The 23,015-nt window shown below is 36.3% G+C and overlaps 1 protein-coding gene across 13 annotated transcripts in view; it reads right to left on the bottom strand.

Annotated features, from left to right (window-relative positions):
* Positions 1-23,015, bottom strand: part of RBFOX1 (RNA binding protein, fox-1 homolog 1) — a 372,798-nt gene that overhangs the window by 121,026 nt on the left and 228,757 nt on the right. For all 13 annotated transcript variants that reach the window (XM_021411693.1, XM_021411692.1, XM_021411696.1 and 10 more), the window contains one exon: positions 17,435-17,677. In XM_021411693.1, coding sequence (XP_021267368.1) covers positions 17,435-17,677 — 243 coding nt within the window. The remainder of the gene's footprint in view (positions 1-17,434; positions 17,678-23,015) is intronic.

Consider the following 23,015-nt stretch of genomic DNA (forward strand, 5'->3'; position numbering starts at 1 on the left):
CCTAGTAAGGACAGAACGTGTCTATTTTCAACATTCCAAAAAAAAATAATTACAAAACAGGCTTCTGCAATTGGAGATGGATGTGTCTATATCAAATACTTTCCTATAGACATGCATCTTATTTAATTCTCCAAACTATTAAATGTCCTCCAGATACAGATGTACTGCATTGAGAGTATAAATTGAAAGTAAAGTGCTTCTTTTGTTACCAGAGAGCAGAGAAACCTGACAGCAAGTACCAACCAACAGTCTGCAAATAAAAGTTTTTGTCTTTGATTTCAGATTGTATTAACTACTTCAATTTAGCTTATCCAAGGCACGGCGCTTCGTTGAAAAGAGTGGAACTGACTCAAAAGATTAATTACAGTAAAATTATCCTAATCTGTCATAAGCTCTGTTATTAGAATAAGAGGAAGGCATGAAAATTAATACTTCAGAGAGGTAGATATTAAATGAGAAATATTAGCTGCATCAGCATATTGAACAGAACTATGCACTGCAGCAGACTTTTAAGACTGAGAAGTTCTATAGTTTATTATGATAAAGTCAATTTTATCATAAAGTAAATGTTCACTTTGTCAATTAAGCACTGTATTTCTCTTATTTCTCAAAGACAAATTTCAGGTAAAATTCAGTTTTATAGGATTTATACCGCTTCTGTTTCCTTTATGCACTACTACTTACTTTATCTCATGGAAACCTATTAACATAAGTTAACAGAAGTCAAAAAATCACCAAATATTACTTCATTATTTAGAGTACACAAGTGCACCTATGACCTAAGCTCTTCAGAAATTAAATTAGCCAAAAAGAGGTGTGTGCTTTGTATTATTTTTTAATTTATCATTTTTAGTCAGCATACACTTATTAGCAGAGGACAGCCTCTGCTGAGAGGGAGACACAGAGATAAATAAATACAAAAAGATAAGTACAGCTACACAGAGAAGATAGTCTGGCTTTACATTCTTGTATTACAGAATAAATTCAACTCAAAGATTTTATAACCACAAGCATTCATACTGAAAGGTGCTAATGCATCATTATGATCAAGCAGGTTGCTTGCTGTGTTTTACAGCCTTTCACACTACATTAACCTTTTGCACCTCAAAGTATTTATGATCTCATAAGTAAGTATTTATCAAAGTGAAAGCTCATATTCAGCACTGTACTTTAGCTATCATTGTTTGGGAACATTTATAATTTCTTTTTGCCTGAATTCTGAATCATTGGTATACAGTCCATATTTTTTTTTTTAACTAAAACATGACTATAAAGTAAAACTACTTTTCCACTGCTCATGAGACTGACTAGACATAAAAGAGCCAAGTCCCTCAGTTTTGGTCTCATGCCAATGTGAAAAAGATCTGCTGGTGCCATTTTTTTCTAAAAAGATGGGGTTTTTTTTGTTTTATTTTGCTTATGTTTTCTGCTACATTCAGTGTCATATCACAGCAAAACAATACACAGAAGTTCTCCATACAGGATTTCCAAGTCACAGACAGTGCAGCTGTATGCCGTGTCCTCTAATTAACAATAAATAAATAACTGTAACCACAAAATACAGCAATTCAGGCACTATGAATCCTTTGTTAAATGTCTCCCCATGCCACATGCTTAGGCATGCTTGAGAAGAAAATCAGCAGTTGATGAATTCATTGCAGAAATATTAGACAAATGCTGCGCTGCTTGCAAGTATTTTTCCTGGCAAATCAGTATGAAATGTGAGGTACTGAAATCTACCATGAGCAAAGTAATACTATAAGCATACAAGCAGCCTCATAAAATTTATGGCTAACTAAAACAACACTGCATAAACCTAAACACATTTACAGGGCCGATCTAAGCTCACTGTTTCTCTGCTGTTTACTGGGGATGCGTCGCAAGAGTAAAGCATTATCATCTTCCATTGCCTTCTGAGATATGGCCAAAAAAAAAAGGAAGAAGAGGGCAAGACCATAGAAAAAAATGCCACAAGAAAAGAAAAAAGGGTCTATGCTGCTCTGCTATAATATTCTGCACAGTTATGTGGGAACATTGGTTGAAAGAACAAGAATTCAGTCAACTTCTGATGGATTTCTGTTTGCTGGTAATCACACTGAGATATAGATTACTATTGGCCTTGCTTGCTGCACTTAATGTAGAAAACAGACAAAGAAATGAACAGCAACAACAAAAAAACTAATAGTTTTGTTACACACAGAATAGATTTAAGAGTTACTGAGGTGCTTGTCTCATCACAGTGCCCTCCTCTGCCAAGATGCTGCCAGTCTACACCCTTCTCTGAAGTGCTCATGCTCCTTGCCCATATCAAGATGCCCTACCACCTCTTCCTGCAGCTTTTTCACAGCTTTTTAACCTAATAAGCCAGCAAGTTGAAGGCAAGTTTTCAGTCTCCCTCTCACAAAATCCACAGGCCTCTATATATGGCAAAAGCAAATGACACAGCTGAACACTTTCAGTCTTGAAGACCTGTGACAAATGGACAGTACATTGCAGGGTATCTTGCTTCTCTTACACCATTTGTCAAGCAGGGACAGAGAATTATCCAAAGACACATCATTATACTAACAGACAGAGGTGAATATTTAGCAGGCTGCAGGGAATTTTAGACCCTCATCACGGGACCTTTGCCACGATCCTGGCAGCAGTTAGGTTATTTATATTGTTTCTTGTCCCACCTCTGACTCCTTAATCCAATTCCTTCATACAAGGAAGGTGGAAATAAGCTGCAGTACTGCTCCAAAGCATAAGAACAGATGTTTCTTACTAGACGCTACCACACACCATAACCCCGTCACAAGGTGGAGTGTAGGTGGAGTGCTCAACGCTCCAAAAGCACACATCACTTCCAAATGAAATTCAGCAATAGCATTCTGCTGCTAGGAGAAAATGAATGTCTCTCAGTCTAGATACTTGGGTTACGGACAGCCAGCTGCTGCAATCTGCTTTGATACAAACTTGCCTTGCACAGGTTATTTAAACTACTTGTTCCTTAGTTCTTCCTCTGTGAAAGTGGAAAAGATAACAATTGTAATTCAATAAAAACTCATGAAATGGTCACAGGAATGAAATCAATCATTCCACAAGATACTCAGAGAGAATCATCCCTCTAAACTGAACATAAAAGAAATATTCACACTAGATTTAAGTAGCAGCATCACACTCAGAAATATCTCAGTTTTACCATAGTCCACTCCCACATTCAAAGAACTCCTGTGTTTTAAGGCATACTTTTATCATTTGAAACCACAAGCTTGTAAGCTCCTCAGTCTCAAATCACTTCGTGCAATCCCGTAAGAGCGGTAGGAATTGTAATTCAACTTTCCTCATGTAGGGAAGTACCACCTAGTAAAATGTGAGAACTTTTAGCAAAAACAAAGTGTCTTCTTGCATTAAAAATCACATCGCTGCAGCCCCACGGTGCTCCAGAGCATTGCCTTGTGTTCCGACCCAGCTAGCAGTGTAATCCTCTTAGTGCCCCAGCTCCAGCAAAGCACCCAGACAACTCATTCTGGTCCTAAGGCAGTAACACTGTATGCCATACATCCTCCTTCAGTCACTAGGACATCTCTAGGGAAAAAATCCCACTGTAGTATTTCATAACATTAATCACCTTTCTGTGGCAAGGTAATGCATCAGTTCCAACAAGCTCGTATGCTAAAGCCTCATGTTAGATACTTGCAGCATTAACACGAGACTCAGATATTTGGGGTATTCCCCACTCAGCCTTAACTATACAGGAGAGCGGACAGTGAATTCATGACTACAGAGATAAGAACAAAGCAAATAAACAAAAATTATGCTAACTAGCCATTTTTAAACCTAGCAGGTCTAAATGATCAATATCTTAAATATGTCAAATCAATAATTCAATGAATTAGAAAGGTACTCAAATTTGCACTAATACATTAAGTGTCTAAATTAAGAAAATTAGGGATAATGAGATTAGATTCTTTTTGCTACCTGCAAAGAATGTCTATAGAGATATTAAACAATTGATGATAATAGAAAGCAACTTTATATAGTGAGTGACCGTGGCATACCACCTGTATTAGTACAGCTACCACATTTTTCAGTCAGAAAGTAACACATAAAATGACTGATGTTAACTACTGACCAGACTTACTGCACATACATGGTTAGGATGATTAACTTTAACTCTATTATCTAGCACACTGTGAGTATATGCTACTTTCCTGGGCATGTAACAGTCTATTTGGATGGAGGATCCTGATTTTCAGAAATGTGCCAGACATTTGTCCTAGACAAATGAGGCACATCCTCTAATCACACCTAGATAAAAACGTCAGGTGGAAATTTAGATGCATTGGGCTAAGGTGGACACAGGACTCAGAGTTATAAAATTAAATAAATTTGCAGTTCTGAAAGTATGCATATGAAAAAGCTCTTGTGAATCACAGAATCACCAAGGTTGGAAAAGACCTCCAAGGTCACTGGAGATTCGAAAACAATTTATCATGCTGTGAGGATAATAATGAAAAATTAACAAAAAAGCAGGTATTTCAGTTTAGAAGTGCAGAACAGAAACAGTGATTCAGATACTACTGACTTTGAGCTCATTTTATTTATAAAACATGTTAGTATCTTTAGAAAGTTCACATTGCTGGGCATGCAAAAAGGAAAGTAGCATGGGAAATGGCTGCATGTTTCTTTTAAGAGATAAGAGAAATAAAGGAACAGAACTACAAGACTTCATATAAAAGAAAGGAGAAAAGAGGGAGCTTAGTTCAAACTGAGAAGGAAACACTAAAATTGGAAATGCGTGATAGAAACAGGATAAAATCAATAGGAACATTTTATGCTTGTGTTAAAGTGCTTTTATTTCATGCATGAACCATTTCACAAGTACATCCACTGCCAATCTCAGACAGCTGTATGTTAACTTCATCCATTTTATACTGATTGCAGTCTACAATGTCCCAGAACTTCATAACTACAAGTATATGCTAAAGATTAACTGCCTTGAAAACAAATTTTTAAATATCCCTAATAGTACCCAGTACTGCAGAGCTTTATGCATACCAGCAGGTACTGATGTTTCAGCACAAGCTTGATGCCTCAAGTAATTTGTAAAATTCAATTAAAATCTCGCTCATCAGTTTGTATTGAAGGCAAAATCCTCTCATGCTTTGTATGCAAACACTACTGTTCAGATGCTCTGCATAAGCTTGGGATCCCGCCATGCAGGTATCTACTCCTGACTATAATAACTTTGTAAGCAGTTCTATTAGACTATAATGAACAAGAGTGAAAAGTTGAAAGTGTCTGCAACACATCTCTAAGGATAAGATTCTGCTTTGTCACTAAAGTACTGTGAATCATGGTGAAAATTTACTAGACTACAGCATTACCAGATCATGAGAATCAAACGCTGTTTAGGAATTAGGAATGATTCAATGTCTACCTTGAAAACATGACTACTTCTCAAAATCTTAACTTAGATTTTGTTGATCAGAAATAAAAAAAAAAGAAAATCTGAATTCAAGCAAGCTTTCTAAAAAAAAACCTGCTATATGTTGAGCACATCACATTAATTAGTTTGTAACGTAACAGGTTTTCAATTTTCTTACAATCTAGCTACTTATCTTTTACATCCTTTAGTGTTTAACATCATTAAATTTTTTCATTCATTTACACACAAAGTAATAGCATTTGTCAAAGCTAGAATACATTCTATAGTAAAAAAAAAAAAAAAAAGATGTTCATATATAAACAGAAATGCTCCACTGTTTTTTCCTGCCACAGGTTTAAACAGCATGCCATCTGTGCCTGCCCATTTCTTTTTAAAGAAAAAAATGAAAATCTTATGCATAAGGATAAGGAAAATAATAATATTTTGAGGTGAAACCAGGCATCTCTTTCATAGAATTTGGTAGTGTTGCACTTGAAAACTATGTAATAAAAGAGATGAAGAGAAAGGAATGTGTCCATAAGAAACTATATTTCTCAGTGCAATCTTGGTATTTTCACACCCTTAAAAGCAAAAGAAGAGGTCTCTGAGCAAATAACAACAGAACTGCTGCCAGTCACAAGTAAGTGCAAAAGTTAAAAGCAAAGTTTTGAAGCCTAACCTGCAACAATTTACCTTTAATGTAAGTGAAAACACACAGAACTTATTTCTGAGTATAATTTCATGTTAAGGTTAATTCTATCAAATATTTTAATTACATTGAGGTTATAGTCCACTATATAGCTTTAATGCTATACAGTAATATATCACTTCAGAAATAGGAACATACTAAAAAATATATCATATGTCACTATAAAAAGCAGTAGTAGTGCTGGAACACCTAATTTAACTTGTTATAGTAAATTTACATATTTTCCTTTCAGTGTGGTAGACTTCTCCAGATCACATTCTCTTACAAAGCACTAGACCTTTCATTAAGTGAAGCTCCTCCTACAGAGGCTCATTTGTAAACACTAATTAGCACAGACAGACTACAATCTCTCTGGATAGCTGGGTGATCATGACTGCTCTATGTTGCAGCTTGGGTACACATACTGTTTTCAAATCAAATATTTAGATACTACTCTAGAACAGCAGGAAGTTATTTGAATCCTTATTAAATTAAATAGCTGACATCTTTTGATGCACTTGATAAAAGCTAGAAAAAAACACAAATGATTGCCAAGTATAATCACTCTTTCCTCTTTCTTTTTAAATGACTCAGGGGGCATTCTGCTTCTTTTTCTTCTTTTGTAAGTAAGAGAAAAAAAAAGAAACCAAAGAAAAGAAAAATCACAGCAAGAGAAAATTCTCATTCTTGACAGTCTCATCTCAGAATCAGTCAATACACAGAAATTGAAGTATTCTCAATGGCAAACCATCCTTGACGCCATCTGTTCCATTCATTCATGTGATTTGTCTGCAACACCTTGTCTCCACACCAAAGGAGTTGGACTTGATGATCCTCCTTCCAACTCAGGATATTCTATGACTCTATTCTATGACACCCAGTCATGTTATTAGACTTTTGATTGAGGCCAATGAGAAGAACATTCTGAAGTTCCCTACCTCTCAGAAGCATTTTGACAGAACTGTTTGCTGTGGAGTCTCTGCCAGAAAAGAAAATGCAAAAAATCCCTTTGATCAAGAGTATTAGATGGCCTAAGGGGTCTGTAGTGGAAAGGTCATGAGTGGTTAAGTAAAAAAAAAAAAAAAAAAAGGTGGTACAATATGATGACATTGTAGGAAAACTGTATGGGGTACCATCTGAAAAAGCATATAGACACAGTGAGATGCATTAATCTAGACAGACATACCAGAGAATCTGTGTATGTTCTCCACATCAATCATATAAATCCTTCAGAAGATTACACATTCTCTCCGTGCCACATTAAAACCAATCTTGGATGTCTTTGTAACATTGGGGGAGGGAAAAAAAAAAGAAATAATACTACATTATATTGGAATGGCCAAAAAACTGGGATGAAATGGGAAGTGTAGACAAAGCAATTATATTGAAAAATAGCGTAACAAGGGGAAAATCAGAGGAAGATTATAAAAAGGGATTAAAGAGTCATAAAGATAAAAAAGAAAATAAATAGAATGCAATCAAAGATTAAAAGCAGGCAAGAAGCAAGCAAAAGAAGAGGGGCAGGTTTTCCATTTATGCCATTCTTTTAAGAATATTAGCAATTATTTCCCTTTTGTGCATAAGGCTGTCTCAATTATTTGTTTTCCTGCAGTCCCAACAAAAACCATATGTGCAACTTTAATCACGTAAATAAAGAACACAAAGCATATGGCAATTACCTAAATCTGAAAAGAAAAAAGAAGTAACAAATAAGATGAAGTTATTCTTTCATCAGCCGGCTTTTCTGAAGTTAATAACAGCTCACATATCAATGTGAAAGAACCTCAGTTTTATACAAAGCAGCTAAGTAGGTTTCATGCACAGGGAAACAACAGGAGGTTTGCTTTTGCTTTGGGACAACAGTGCATGAAGTTTGGTAGAAGCATTCTACTGTAAATACATCTTTTAATAAACGATCAAATATGTACATTATTTCAAATAGTATCAAGCAACAAGATGCAACCGTAAAGTAAAATTTACCTTAAGATGTCAGAAAACTTCAGGCAGGAAGAGTAAAATTTAGCTTGAAGAGTACCTTATTTTTTAAATCCTAAGGATGCTGATCTATGCAGGTATTATTTTGCCAATGTTTTGATGACCTAAATATATTTTAAAGCATCACGTTTTCAATATAAATCAGAAAAATAATGGAATAAGGAATAAGAAATAGTTTTCTTTAAAGTTTGATATTCACGTGAAACTCAGAAAACTATGTACTAAGTGGTTCAGATTCACTAAGGCAGTTATGTTATTCTCCTGTTAATAGTTTCAAACACGTTACCTGCAGTTTACAGTTCAAAAGTGAAAATGCCTTCATAACCAAAATTCAACTGCTATACACCCACGTCCTGGACTGACCTTCTAGCTTTTTACAAATCTTTGAATGGAATCAACACACACACACAAAATAAACTACTCTGGTCTTTCACCGTTTGCAGCAAATCTCTTGAAGTGTAAATTACCATTGTCCTGTCACTCCTTTGTATATACATTGCCTTATATATGTAGCATTAATTCAAGACAGCAAAAAAAGCAAGATACTCTCATATATTTGTTCATCCATAATTTCTTTTTCTACAGTTAATAAACAATTGGTCATACAAGGTCTAGATCTGTGCAATTTAAAATGACAACCCAAATCTTTCTGCGTACCACAGAAAGACTAAATACTGCACAATGTGCACTAGACTATTAGCTCTGTCTACGTCCTTTCCCACTAAAGTTTAAATACCTGCAAAACCCTGTAATGGTTTCCTGAATGCATATCTAGTTATACAAAATTTCTCCTCTGCCTACTTCGGTGATGTGTGTTTTGATCTGTCTCATCCTTAGCAGACTGTAAAGTAGCTTCAAACTTACAGGGGAACTGAAACTCTTGCAGGTTAAGCCAAGACAGATCCAGGTGCCTTGCTATTGCCTTCCTAATACTGACAGACAGCAAAATAAGATGTCTGAATCAAGTTGCTCTTTCACACTGAGCCTAGAAAGGGAGCACATTAAGCAGGGAGAAGTGGTAAGTCAGCCCACACATGAGTGGGCTTAAATTAAAGTAATTCTGGGAATGAGTGGGCGGAAGAGCTGAAAAGAGAGCTACGTGGGAGAGCAATGGAAACCTGAGAGTATAAACAGGGATTTTAAAAAAGTGTTTTAAGGTTTAGGTGTAATAAACCCCTAAGATGTCGTTAACTTAGACCAATGGGTAGTCATGCAGGAGAGTAAGTTATGATACTGTGAAAAGACTGTCACACTACCAGAAATTCACCCTTACGATTTAAGGAAGAGGACAGGAAGGCAATGGGAATGATCTTCATAGCTCTTAGTTACCAGCACTGTTAAGTTTTCCGTATCAAAAACCATTCCGGTTGATGGAATGGTCTACCCGACCATTCTGACTTCTCTGCTGAAGAGTTTCTTGCAAGCAAGGACCTACGGATATTCTTGGTTAACCAAGTTATTGCCAACATACTCGCCTCGTGCCTTTGCACAAAGTGCTCCTGCCAATATAGAAGTTTATACTACGGTTACAAAAACTTGGTGCAAGGAGGGATCATTATCTTCTGATAAAGTTACAAACTGTTAACTACTTTTTGCAGGCCAATTACAAGAAAATGGAAAACATAATTAGTCTTACCTAATCTAACAGAGACACTCCTGTATTTAGTGAAAACGAGAGCTAATTTTCTAAAAAAAAAAATAAAAAAAAAATCCCCCATATAAGTGAGGATTGTTTCTAATTACCACGTTATAATGTAAGATGCAAAAGGTCAAATATAAATTAAGTTGTAATTAGCTGTTTCACCACAGCAAGGTTCCCTTTGAAATGTATGCTTTGTTTATTCAGCAAAATGTGCAACAAATGTTTTTGAGACATCAGAACCTGAAGCACAGCCAGAATGTTAGGGTACTTAACACTGCTGAGAGAGAAGAAAAGGCCAATAATAAAACATAAAAGAATTGGTACAGAGACCAAAGAGCCCAAGAGACAATAGAAAGTGCAAAAAAAACTAAAAACAAAATCTACTGACACATGGCAAGTACTTCTCGGAAATAAGGTCTATGTTAATTCGGCAACACAGAAAAAGGAGTGTTTATCTTCTTAGCAGGAATACAACTAATACAAATATGCACTTTTACAGTGTTTCACATAAAGCAGTCTGAGTTTCTGTGTATCCCTGAGAAGAAGCTACTTCAGAGCCTGACTGACAAATACAGACATTTAAGTGAGCAATGTGTTTGTGCTATTCTTACATTCAAGAAACACAAACAGGGCACAGTTACCAGGTCAGCACGCAAAGCTCTCAGCAAAGAAACCTCTTAGAAGTAATAATGCCTAGGATCACAAGATATTATTGTGCCTCACCAAACTAACACAGCATTATGTTATCTATTTGGGATGTCAGTTTTGATCTCTTCACTGCACTGTAGAGTAGGAGCTGCACCAAGCTGCGTGCTTTTGGCGGCTCTGGAGCACTTGGGGGTATTGAAACAAGCTCCTTGAAATATTTTATTCAAGTACCAGGTGAGGCCAAATTGAATAACTGAAACAGAACACCATGATGATACAATAGCCTACACTAGCATGGTATTATTTTTTAGATAAATAAACACTGCTGTAACTACTGTCAAAGTATTATCAACTATCTAGCATACTGGTGACAAACTTTTTCTACAGACAAAAATGTGGAACAAACGCGTATAGACAAAAACAAACCCAGAATAGAAACAGAATAAAAAACCTTGACAGCAGTTGGGGAAAAAAAGAAAAAACACAACATCCATGGGGAAATGCGACTTGCAAGACAGACACTTCATGGTGAGAAGTTCCTAGCTGCTCCACAGAGAGAGTGCAGTCCTCCAAGCGCAGCTATTCTGGGAAATGATTGACACGGTTCTCTGCACTGCAATTCTGCACCATGTGCTTTCCAGACAGACCTACACAAAGAGGCAGTTCCAGGATCTATTTGCCAGATGCAATATGAAAACCTATTAAGCATAAGCAGAATATTCAGAGAGAAGGTTAGTACCAGTCGAACTCAGCAGCACCTGAAAAGTGTCCCGCTCTCCAGTTTCTTGGTGTGGTGGTCTTACAGGCAGCCTACCTTGAGGCTAATGAATACAATCGCAGTTACATGACAAATGAGCAAACTAAAGACAACTTCACCCTAAGTATCTCTGCCTCAATAGCACTCCTGTAAAAACAACTGATGAACACCTCTAAGTCAAGCAGGACATAGCCTACTGCACTGCCTAACGTGAAATCAAATTTCTTGAAAGAACTAACTTCCTTCCACATCTTCAGACCAGGAATAAAGCAACAGGATTGAAAAAGGAGAACTAAGGTGAATAAAAAAGGAGAAAAAAAAGTTAAAGGAAAAAAACACAGCATGCCAGTCATTTACATAAAGAACAGAGCAGTAAACTGAGCTAACAAATATATATATATATATTGCAGAAAATTATAGTAGCAATCTACACATCTGTCGGCTTAGGTGATGCACTCAAGCACTTTACTGTGAATATTTGTTCCTGTCAGTTTTCTTACCCCAATTAAAAAGCTCAATATAGAAATCAGTAAGAAAAAAAAAATCAACAATCTCATCACCAAAACAATCAAATTCAACATGGTAAATAATCTTTCAGTCTTGAGTATCACTAAGCCTTTCCAAATCCTTGTAAGAAGACATGGTCCCTGCAACATGATTAAGAATGCACAAACCTAGACACAACAACAAGAAAAGAAACCAACGCATTTTTAAACCACCAATTCTCAAAGGACGTGCAAAAATTTGGAGGAAAAGCAGGTCAACTGTAAGAGCAGACAGTTTTATCTAGCATACCAACTATATTCTCAGAGAAGAGCATCAAGTTCAGTGCGTGCTACATGAGGAATTTTGGTACTTGGCAAGCTGAAATTTAACCACTGCACAGGTGTTATGCAGCTTCATTTCAGGTCTTCTAAAGGACTTCAGAAGCGCTGCAGCCCTCAGTCCCATGCTGCATATTGATTCAGAACTGCCAGCATCTCAAAGCAGCTTTGTTTTCCTTGAGGATGCCCGTCCAAGCATACAATTTATCAAATGCACCTCAGCTTGCAAAATCTGATGACATCACATGCCAAGGTAGAGAGGCTACAGAATAACCTCCAGTTTTTTCTAAATCAAAAGCATAGTTAACGTTAGAAGTGAATATATATATATATTTTTTTTTACATACACACATACATAAATCTCAGAATGGCACAAACCAGGTTTTTACCATACTATATTTGCTTCTATTACTAGTATAATACACTCACAAGGGGAAGCAACAGAGAAACAAAATTTACTATTATCTGCTTTCTTACACATGCAGAGTTAACAAACTTTATATTTACAAATCTATCTCCACTGACATCAACAGAAATTGTGTACAAAACAGAATCAAAAGTTGAACAAATTTTATTCTCTGAACCATATTATACATTTACAGTATATTCACATAGATACCTTGACACATACAAAAGGTGGTATCGTATTTCCTAAAATGATGGAATATCTTAAATTTGGCACTTTGTAACGTAACACTCAAAACCACTGGGAAAAATTTTCAGATGTTATTCAATCATAACTTTGTTACACTCTTATAATTGATCCACCCTTCTTGAAAGAAATAATTTACTGTTTTTGTTAATGACCGAAAGTGTGTTTGATGCTATGCAACTCCAAAAGTCTATTAGCACTTAACCTCACAGGAGAATCCAGGACTGGATGAGTATTGATTAAGCATACACTCAGATAGACTACTTCCTTGATTAAATTTAAATAAACATATTGATCCAAAAGATGAAAATCATCTTATTCAGAGAAGACTCAAAATAAAATCTGGCAGTATTTTATTATGCACAGATTGTTTTATATTGTTTCAGTTAAATCATCCTGTACTTATATTTACTTCCCTCTTCATCCTGTACATTTTCTCCTGTTTCATTATATCAAAGTACAGAGTCAGTAATCCTAGACATACTAAAAAAGCACCACTCATTTCCAAACCTCTTCCTAAGAAAATATAGAATGAAATAACAGATTTAAAAAAATTCACTAGGAAAAAGACTTTTTGGAAATAGAAGAGCATTTCTAATCTTACATCTTCATGGCTAAACGGATATCCATTAAGTTGTATTTGAACTAGGTATGTGCAACATGCAGAGAAGTAAAATCTTAACAGTATCAAGAAGTTATGCACTTCCTATTTGCAATTTTCAGAGGGCTGGGTAGTAAATTTGAGCAAAAGCAAGAAAGAGAAAATATTATTTCTCAACTGAAAAGAACTTTGGAATGTAATAAAGAGGTAAGTTTAAGGAAAATGGCATACTTGTTGATAGAGTAGCTTGACCCATTTTACAAAAAATAATTAAAGGTCCTCAAACTAGCTGAGAGTGCACGGAAAGTTGGGGCTATAAATGACAAAAGGTACCCAGAGCATTATTTACAGATACTATGTGTGTTCTTTGGAGAAACTCAGTGTAAGGGTTGGCGTAATGGTTTCTTACAAACAGTAAAATCTAAAAGGAGAAAGAATTCCTTCAGATTAAATTCTCAACAAGATGTTTTAGTTTTGTTGAAAGAAAAGTACTCATTAATGTCCTGCACCAACTTAAAGACCGTCCCAAGTGCTGCCCTTTTGGTACGGGAGTACTTTACACCCATTTGGAAAGGCTCTGAACAATCAAAGAATATTTAGGGAATATTTACCAAAGTCTATAAATTACACTCATAAGAAAATCAAACCTACAAACTTCCTATATTAATAGCGCTTTTAAGTGCATGAAACTGAAAACCTGTAATAAAACTGACTGTTGGAATCTTGTTCAATTTGCAGCGAATGCGGACACTGGCAGTGGTTCCAGCTGGGCCACATTAAGCTCTGTATTTCAGTAAAGAATTCAAGAGAAGGTGCATGGAACACTTTTATCTATTTGTCTCTTTAGTGTAGTTTGAGTTGCATGAAACCCAGTGTGACCTCTAGCTTCAAGATACGATTCATAAAAAAAGAAACAAAAACAAAGAGGCAAACAAAGAACGCCAGGGTATGTGTCTAGCCTAGGTGTGGATTAAGTCCTTCTGGGATGAGATTAAATCACTTCTGGTAGCAGTTCTCCAAATTAGGAAATTGTTCTGCAGTTTAACAGCTTCATATTTCAAAATTTTAAGATCCATTTTTTTGTGGCGTGTGCAGCTTCAAATGCATATAAATATGCAAGTGAATAAGAAAACTCAAAAATTGGTCTTGCTCCCAATAGCTTGTCTAATCTACATTAATCATCGCAACATTATTTTTGGGAATGATTGATCAGTGGATTGTTTTTCTTTTCAGTGCAGGTAACACAACTTACTGAATGTAAACTATGTAAAGTACTGGAACCTACCAAACAAATGCCGCTGTGCTCCCACATCAATCCCACTTAAAATTCTTATAGCTAACAGGAACTGGAAAAAAGCATAAGCATTTTTTTCCTTCAACGATATAGACAACATGGAGTTACAACGTTGACATGGTGATACTGAAGCTCTATTTCATAGTGAAGACCTATGCTATTAAACTCAAAGAGAGATGTGCACAGTTGGGCACACATTGAATCTGCTTGATATGCATCTGCATATGCTTATTTGTAATGTCTCTTTAGTATGTTAAATGCAATACCAAAGAGACACAGAATAAAAGATTTTAGATATAGGTGCCATAATTACATTGTGCAAGCAACATCTGACCTCACTTTTTAAAAACTGGTGAACTATACATTGTAGCCTGGTATTTTCAGTGTAAACTTTTGCAGGCAGGGACAGTTTCTACAACTTTCAATATAACACAGCAATTTAGAATTTTTTTTTTTTAAATAACTTTCTCAAAAATATCCTAATGTCAAAAGCAAGGAAATCTAATTCTTTATGAACAGCATGGGAGCTTTTTAAACAGTTATGCACATTTCTCTAAGAAAGGAAACAGGAAGGCAAGAAAAAGATCCATAATAAAAATAGTCAAGTAAATGGAATTCCCCAAATACAAAAGGTTAGTAGAATTGAAGCATTATCCTTCAGAGAATGGAATTTCACTCCAAGTGGAGCCAGAAGGGAGAAAGTATACGGCAAGTAAAATGCAAGCTGCATATTAGTAAGGCAAAAAGGAAATCAGAAGACCAGACCACAAGGGGTGCAAAGCCAAATAAGAATCAGACCTATTAGTATATCAGAACTTTCAAGGGAATCATTAGATTTACTGGAGCTTGGATTGAATAGAACACTTGAAAAAGATAAGGGCAACACAGACAATCCGAGTGATTTCTTTTCATCAGTCTTTGCCACAGAAGATGTTGGAAAAACATACACCCAACATTTCTGATAAAGAGAAAAACGCTCCTTCAAAGAGAAAAATCAAAAAGAGGAGAGCAAACACAGTAAAATGAAAGCAGTAAATGATGAGGGATGAGTTCAGCCCTACTCACATTGACAGGTATTTTACCACTGATTTTCACAACTACAGTCTTTTTCTTCAGAACCAAACACCAACAGTTCTGAAACACAACAAGGCTGAGCTGGGCATCACAGTGGCCTATTCACTGTGCAGCAGCGGTTAAAAGAGCAAAATAACTAGGAAGATTGAGAGAGGGACAACGGAAAAGATGATACTTAATAATCTTTTCAGGATTGCCTACTTAGCTTAGAGTTTCTGCTCTAAACTAATGACTCTGGCATTTGGCAATAGGTGACAAAAATGATCGTGGAATAAAATTTAAAAAGTTGGAAAGAACCAGAAGTTAACTTGGCAAAGGGATATATAAGAGAGGACACTGTAGAGCTATACAGAGAACTATGTGATAGAGGAAAATAGGATGCTCTTCAACTTTCTCACATTGTCAGAGCAAAGAGCCAAACGGAGCAATAAAAATATGCAAAGTCAAAAGGAAAGGACTTAAACATTCTACTGCAAAGACCACAAAACGATGTAACTAATTCACAAAGGCATCTCCTTAGCAAGGTGGGGTTAATGATCATCAATACACAGTTCATGATAATAGCAAGGAATATTCTTTGGTGAATTTTTCAGTGTTTTTTGTTTGGTTGGTTGGTTTTTGTTTAGTGTATGTGATTCAATGCATAGTGGCACAATACTCACTGCTCAGTATTAATACATCTGTGATGACCTTGCCATGGGGACACAGAAAAATCTACATATGCTTTCTTAAAAGGCCCATTACAAGGACTTCCTCCTCTTTTCTCAGAGATTAACATCATAAACAAGATGCAAGTGCCCTAGGCAATTCCCAGTCTTCTAGATACAGAATATAAAATGCTAGTGTTTTAATTTCTTGTTCATTTTACCATACAAAGAAATTAGTGATGTGGCAAGACACACAAATCTCCAGAGCAACTCATTTAATGGTACATACTTTCCCCTTTCTCTTGCCGTGACGGAGGAAACTTGAGGTTGGACAGGAGTAAGGGGCAAGACGAGGTATAGAGCATGGCTGTAGCAAGGACAATGATGACAGCTAATAGGAAGGGCTGCTTCCAGTGCCCAAACCACGAGTTATCTGTTCTGTGCTTGATCCTACATACGTCATGGAGGCGGTCAGTGGCTCAGAAATCTGCCAGCCTTCGGCACTGGTTATACTGGGTTCCAATCTACAGGCACTACACTATCAATATATGAAATATGTGTCTTTGAAATTACAAGATAGGTCCATCCAAGGAGTTTCTTGCATCATTCATAACACTTCTGAACTTCATATGTAAACCAAATAGAAGGAAAGTCCCTCATTTCCATTCTGTTGAGCACAGACTCCCCCACAACTTTTGGTAAAGACTGCATGAACAAACTCCCTGGAGTGTTGCAGATATGCTCTTCACAATACTCATTCATACACTTGCACAAGTAATTTCAATACAGTATCATTCAACGAATATTTCTATGGAAAGTTTCTTCTCACATTCATAAAAAATACAGAGTTCCTTAAAAATCACAAAATGAATTACTATTTGTTCTTAATTCTTTTTTCCCCTTGGTTTTCCTACCCTATACAATTCATGGGCTTGTTGTTGACGAGTTTTTCTGTCTGATATTATAGAAAAGGGACTACAGATTCCAGAAAGCTCCCATGCATCATATGAGGCTCCAAAAGCAGAAAACTAGTATTCTCAAATATCAACAAATTTTAAAATGCAAGCAATCCTAGTACAAGTGAAGTGTAAAATTATTAAGTGCAACATAAGAATTAATGTTATAAAAAAAAAAAAAAAAAACAAAAACCACACATCACTAAATACACAGCTTTAAAAATAGCCAAAACCTTGACTTACTGTGGCTGTGCCGGAGACAGTTTGTGCATTTGTGTCAGCTGCACTCTGTTCAGAGTGTGTCTGAGCAGGAGGGTACATGTTTAATGTGTGCTCTGGAACAGTGGTTTGGCCTGTGTAGTCTGGAGCTGGATGAGGATGTGGGGCTGTGTATTCTGCAGGGATACCGTTCTGAGGAGGAGCAAACTGGGCTGAGGCATAAGGCTGTGCCATTGTGTCAGGAGGTGCTGTAGCTTCCTGATTACCCTGTGAAGATCAAAGGGGAAAAAAAGGAAGAAGAAATGTGAGGTGAGACAAAAGAATTTAGTACGCAATTATATTATTCTGCTATGATTGCTGGCCCGAAAAGGACACAATGCTAGCTTCTTGAGAACATTTCTTATCTGAATTAAATCCATTTTCCTAGCACTATTAAATCTTGTTACAATTAGAATCTGCTGTTCCCTGGATAACTATAGACTGTTCTTTAACTGCAAAATGCCAGTGAAATCTTACCTCAACTAAAGCCTCAAATCAAACTTGAAAGATGGACAAAGCTTAGTTTATACCATATGTTTCTGAGTGCAACTGCCAACACAGAGTTCTGGTAAAGTTATCCCATAGCCTGGGATCCATTCTGACTTACCCTCTACAGAACTCAATACATGCTCTCTGCACTCTGAGCAGAATTCAGGTGTATTTTGTTAACACATCTGAAAATATTTATATTAAGTAATGCCATACACAGTATTCAGAGGGGCAATGTACTGAACAACTGCACACCACAAATGTGAAAACATTTCAATCCCAATACTAAACATTTGAATCTAAAAAACAAATCAATATGAAATCACCATTTAACATGGATTTTTTTTTTTTTTACATTATGTGCTCTCAAAAGAAACAGATATAAGAACTTTAAAGGTTATATATATTTGAAGACCACAGGATTTCATCTCCATATTACAATATGCTTGTACAATTAAAAATTAAGGACCTCATCTCTACATACAGATAGATCCATCCTTCTGTTTGATAGAAAAGTAGAAAGTCAAGCATACTAATTTGTCAGAGACTTAGAATCATAGAATAATTTGTGTTGCAAAAGGCCTCTATGATCATCAAATCTAACCATTAACTGCCAAGCCTACTACTAAACAATGTCCCTAAGCACCACACCTGAACAGCTTTTAAGTACCTCTAGGGACGGTCACTCAATTGCTTCCCTGGGCAGCCTGATTTAGTGCTCCACAACTCTGAATTTTTCCTAATACCCAACCTAAACTTCTCCTGATACAATTTGAGGACCTTTCCTCTTGTCCCATCACTTGTTGCTTTGGAGAAGAGATTGACCTCCACCTCGCTACAGTTTCCTTCAAGGTAGTTGTAGAGAACGATAAGGTCTCCCTTGAACCTCCTTTTCTCTAGGTTAAATAAGCCCAGCTTATGGACTCCAAAACTCAGAGAGGATAACCGTTTTAAAAGATGAAGTTGTCCCTCTAAATACAAAGTAATTAAAAAAATTAATATTAGAGTAAAAGTGTAATTTGTTTTAAAAATATTTTATTTTTCCCACTGAAGTATGGAGAAGTACTGTAAAGATTTAGCTTACTTCTAGTCATCTGTCCTTGATTTCCTAATTTCAGAATAGGCTAGATGAAGAAAAGTCATTCCTTTCACACCTAAGGACATTTCCAGTCAATTTCAGCTACCTCAGATATTGGTGACCTGACCTGAACTGGGCCTAAACTCAAGAGTTTTTAAAAACTTGCAAAATCACATTTCAGAAACAAGACTTGGTACAAGGTAGGCTTGGAAGAGAAAATTACATTCTGCTTTGTAAAAGGCATTCACTGTGTCCTAGAAAATGAAGACTTTATATTAGCAATCAAAACCTCCTCCATTTTAATCTGATCTTTGGTACTGTTTTACTGCATGGCCCCGAGCAAGTAGTATACCTTGCTTCATTCACAATCTTTAAAATGAAAACAGTTATATTTACATACTTCACTTGGTTAAGTCAGTAAGTTTTATTTGTATATATCTACAATATTTCTGAGGTTGTCATTATACTGAAACTTGCCCTGTTACTTTTAAGGATGGTTCAAAACTCTTCCAAATGCGTATTTATGTTCTCTTACACTACAATGGGAAGATCCCCTTCTTCTCTCTCTCTACTTCACTTAAAAATCCAGATTAAAAACAGCGATGAATGGATTCCACCAGAGTCATTTATTAAATGTTAAATGAATAGTTTTAAAAGCTTTAGGGAGGGCAGGGGAGCTTAGATTTTTTTTTAATCAACTGTTTTAGGGTTGACATCAGCTAGAGATGCCTATATAAGCATTTTTCACCATGCTGCCTTTGAAGCACAGTAAATGGTACCGACAGTCTCTAGGCTACTCCTTCATCTTAGGTGCTAAACGTGGCATTAGAGTCAGCAGCTGTTAAAAAAAGAACAATAATGCTAACAAAGGGACTAAGAGAGATGTCCAGGTGTGTTTGATCTACAGGTTTTTGTACTACTCTGAGTCCTAAACCAGATGTTGTGAGACCACCCACTGCTTCTCATTAACATTGACAACAGCTCTATGAGACCCTGATTAATATTCAAGGCATTCACACTTAGTGCTAATTACAGCAAATATTTAATTAAGAGGATTGAGCTTTTATATGATTTCTCACCAGCAACTCCAAACAATTCACTATTTAGATTTACCATAAAATAGCAAACACACTGGAAATTCCAGCACCTTCACTGTGGAGGCTCCTCTGCTTCATTCATTGGATGTGCTACGCTGAGGTCTTAATTGCTTATTAGTGGGGACTTGGCTACAAATAAATAAGCATTGAAGGGTCAGGTGTGGGTTGGTTCGTTCAGGTTTTTCTGGTTGTCTGGAGGTTTTTTTTGGTTATACGTATATATATATATACCTCCTTTAGATTCAGGAATATACAGTCTTTCCATTAGAACAGAACAAAAATGCTTAGAGTGGAACACTAGCATGCAAAGTTACCACTCCAAACAGTGTGTGTTCATTAAATAATTTGGAGGAAAAATGATTAAAAAATAAGAAAACCATCCTTATTCTACGCGAGTTTAAAAAAGATGACAATAAATCTGAGTTGTTAATCCCTTAAAAGCTGCAGACTTCTGTAGCCTTCAAAATCAGTGTGAATTTTTGAATCACAACGAATTCATTAAACACAATGTTACAAAGTAGTATAAAAGAACATGGGTATAAACATATTATTTACTATTTATGTAGGTACCACACCAGTAGCTCACTGTTCAGATTACGAATTTACATTAAGAACAACGCAGTGCAAACTAACATCCATATAGACATGTGGTTGACAGAAATTCCAGGTGACACAAAACTCTGCTGCGTTTGAATTGATCCTAATGAATCAACATTCTTTAAATAGCCACCTCAAATGGCACATCACTGTGTCCTCTGAAATAAAGCGAACTAAAATGAATAAAGGAAACAGGAGATCTAATTCATTAAACTGAGACTACGAAATGGCCCTGAAAGCAACAGGAAACATTGATCCTAACCTAGCCTGTGAACTCAGGTATTAGGGCAATCTGTAAACTGCAGATGACAGTACACAGATGTTGCTTAATACAACCTAGACATCAGAGGCTAAACAGAAGTTGTCATTTCAGACTCAAATCCAAGTATCTTTAAGTTTAAATGACTCTTTAATGCTCACTTTGTGCATGGTTTTTAATAAAGTAGTTGCTGGCAACAGAAAGAAGCACAAAGGATGGCAGACAGTCAGGCTCTGTTAAATGTTCTGGCCTGAGGTTTAATGAAAACCACATTTCAACCGAAAAATATGCTTTACGTGGCAGTGTATAAAACCAGCTTTATTGCTTTCTGGTTAAATGTTGAACTCTAAAGAACAAAACAAGAAAGCATTCCAACGACATAGGTAAGTGAAATCATTCCTATTGAATATATATACTATTATTCCTCTTGAAGAAAAGCTTAGGATGTAAAATGTTCCTAGTATCTCAGATCTCAACATGTCTTTTCAGCATCTTCAGCTCTGAAAGGATTTCATAATTAAGAAATCCATGAAAAGTGTCAAAACATAATAAAGCAAGCTTGTTATGTTTGTATACAAAAGACAGCGTACAGAAAATATTACTTATGCAGTGTTCCTTTTTAAAACCACATATGCAACATAAAAATGTATTTATTCAATGAAAACCATTCTGCTTGCCTGCATTTTAAAGTCTAACTAACAGTTTATTGTTTGTTTTACTCTATTTTCTGTTTGGTGCATCCTGTTTCTTTGGCAAGAGATATTTTACATTTAGAGCAAGCCTCTCATACTGTAGTTAAATGAGCCAAACTGCATCATATCCTTAGGGCATGGAAACAAAGAAGAAAAATGCAGCATTACTCTGCAAACCTGCTGCTTATAAGAACGGCTCTGTCAGATATATCAAGCACAGCAGAGACACATAATCACTGCTGTACTTTGCCTTCCTCCAGAACGACTTAAGCGACAAAGTGTGTATTAGAAGCCTTACATGCAGTGGTGCAGCAGGTTAAAGGAAATGCCTTGATTTGACTAAAATCAAGAGGTTCAAGTGAAAATAAAAGTGAAAATACCTGCTGTACCATCCCGCTCCCTTTATCCTCCATAAACTTAGCCAGCTGCTCTAGTCCCAGGCCATACAGCATCTGCCCAAAGCAAGCATCAATTATGGATGAGGGCGTGTGAGCAATGTAATGTGTGCAGAAGCGTGGATGATAGGGGTGTTCAAGGAGGGGGAGCTAATCCAGGGTTTACTGACCTCCCTCTCAACATCTGACTGCTCCCAAAACCTAATCCAGATGGGGCTCTTTCAGCTTGCTGGGCCTCGCCCCATCAATCACAGCAGGCCACTCCTCTGTCTCCTGCTACTGGTTACAGAGTGCACCACTGAGCAGATGATTGCACACAGAAGAAGAAAAAACACAGCTTGACTGCATTAATAGCTGCTTCAAAAACATCAGAAATGCTACTATGTCAGTTGCCGGAAGCAGAACATTTTTGTTCTAAAATTAAGATGGCTGGACTCAAAGTTAAAAAAAAAACAACTTCCAGCGCTTTGGATTTCTGATACTTAGAACATGCATGTATTTCTGTGTGATTAATTCTTCCTACATGGGGTAGAATTAATACCAGTAAGATTTCTACTTTAAAACTGCTGAACTCCATAAGTGAACCATCAATACTGAAAGCAGCCTGTTTTAGATTAAACGTTCTTTATCCTTCCATACAAATGAAATATTGTTTCCTTTTTTTGTTTCATTTCACAGCATCAGAAATGCTTCCAAGGTTTAGTTCTGAGGCACTTTAAGCAAGTTAATACTTCACTGTTAAGGGAATTTTCCTAGTTGCTCTAGTGTTGGTTTGAAAATGATTAAGCTCCTAATTAAATCAAATAGTAATATATTTATAGACATAGACAGGGACATATAGAAAGGCCCCAAAGAATACACTTTTATTGCCACTCTATCCTGGACTGTCTACTGAGGAGAAATTGCAAGCAAGGCAGACACTTAACAGGGAAATTATTCTTACAAATGTTAGAATTTAT

This window comes from Numida meleagris, chromosome 13 (assembly GCF_002078875.1).
Source record: "Numida meleagris isolate 19003 breed g44 Domestic line chromosome 13, NumMel1.0, whole genome shotgun sequence".
Taxonomy (NCBI): Eukaryota; Metazoa; Chordata; class Aves; order Galliformes; family Numididae; genus Numida; species Numida meleagris.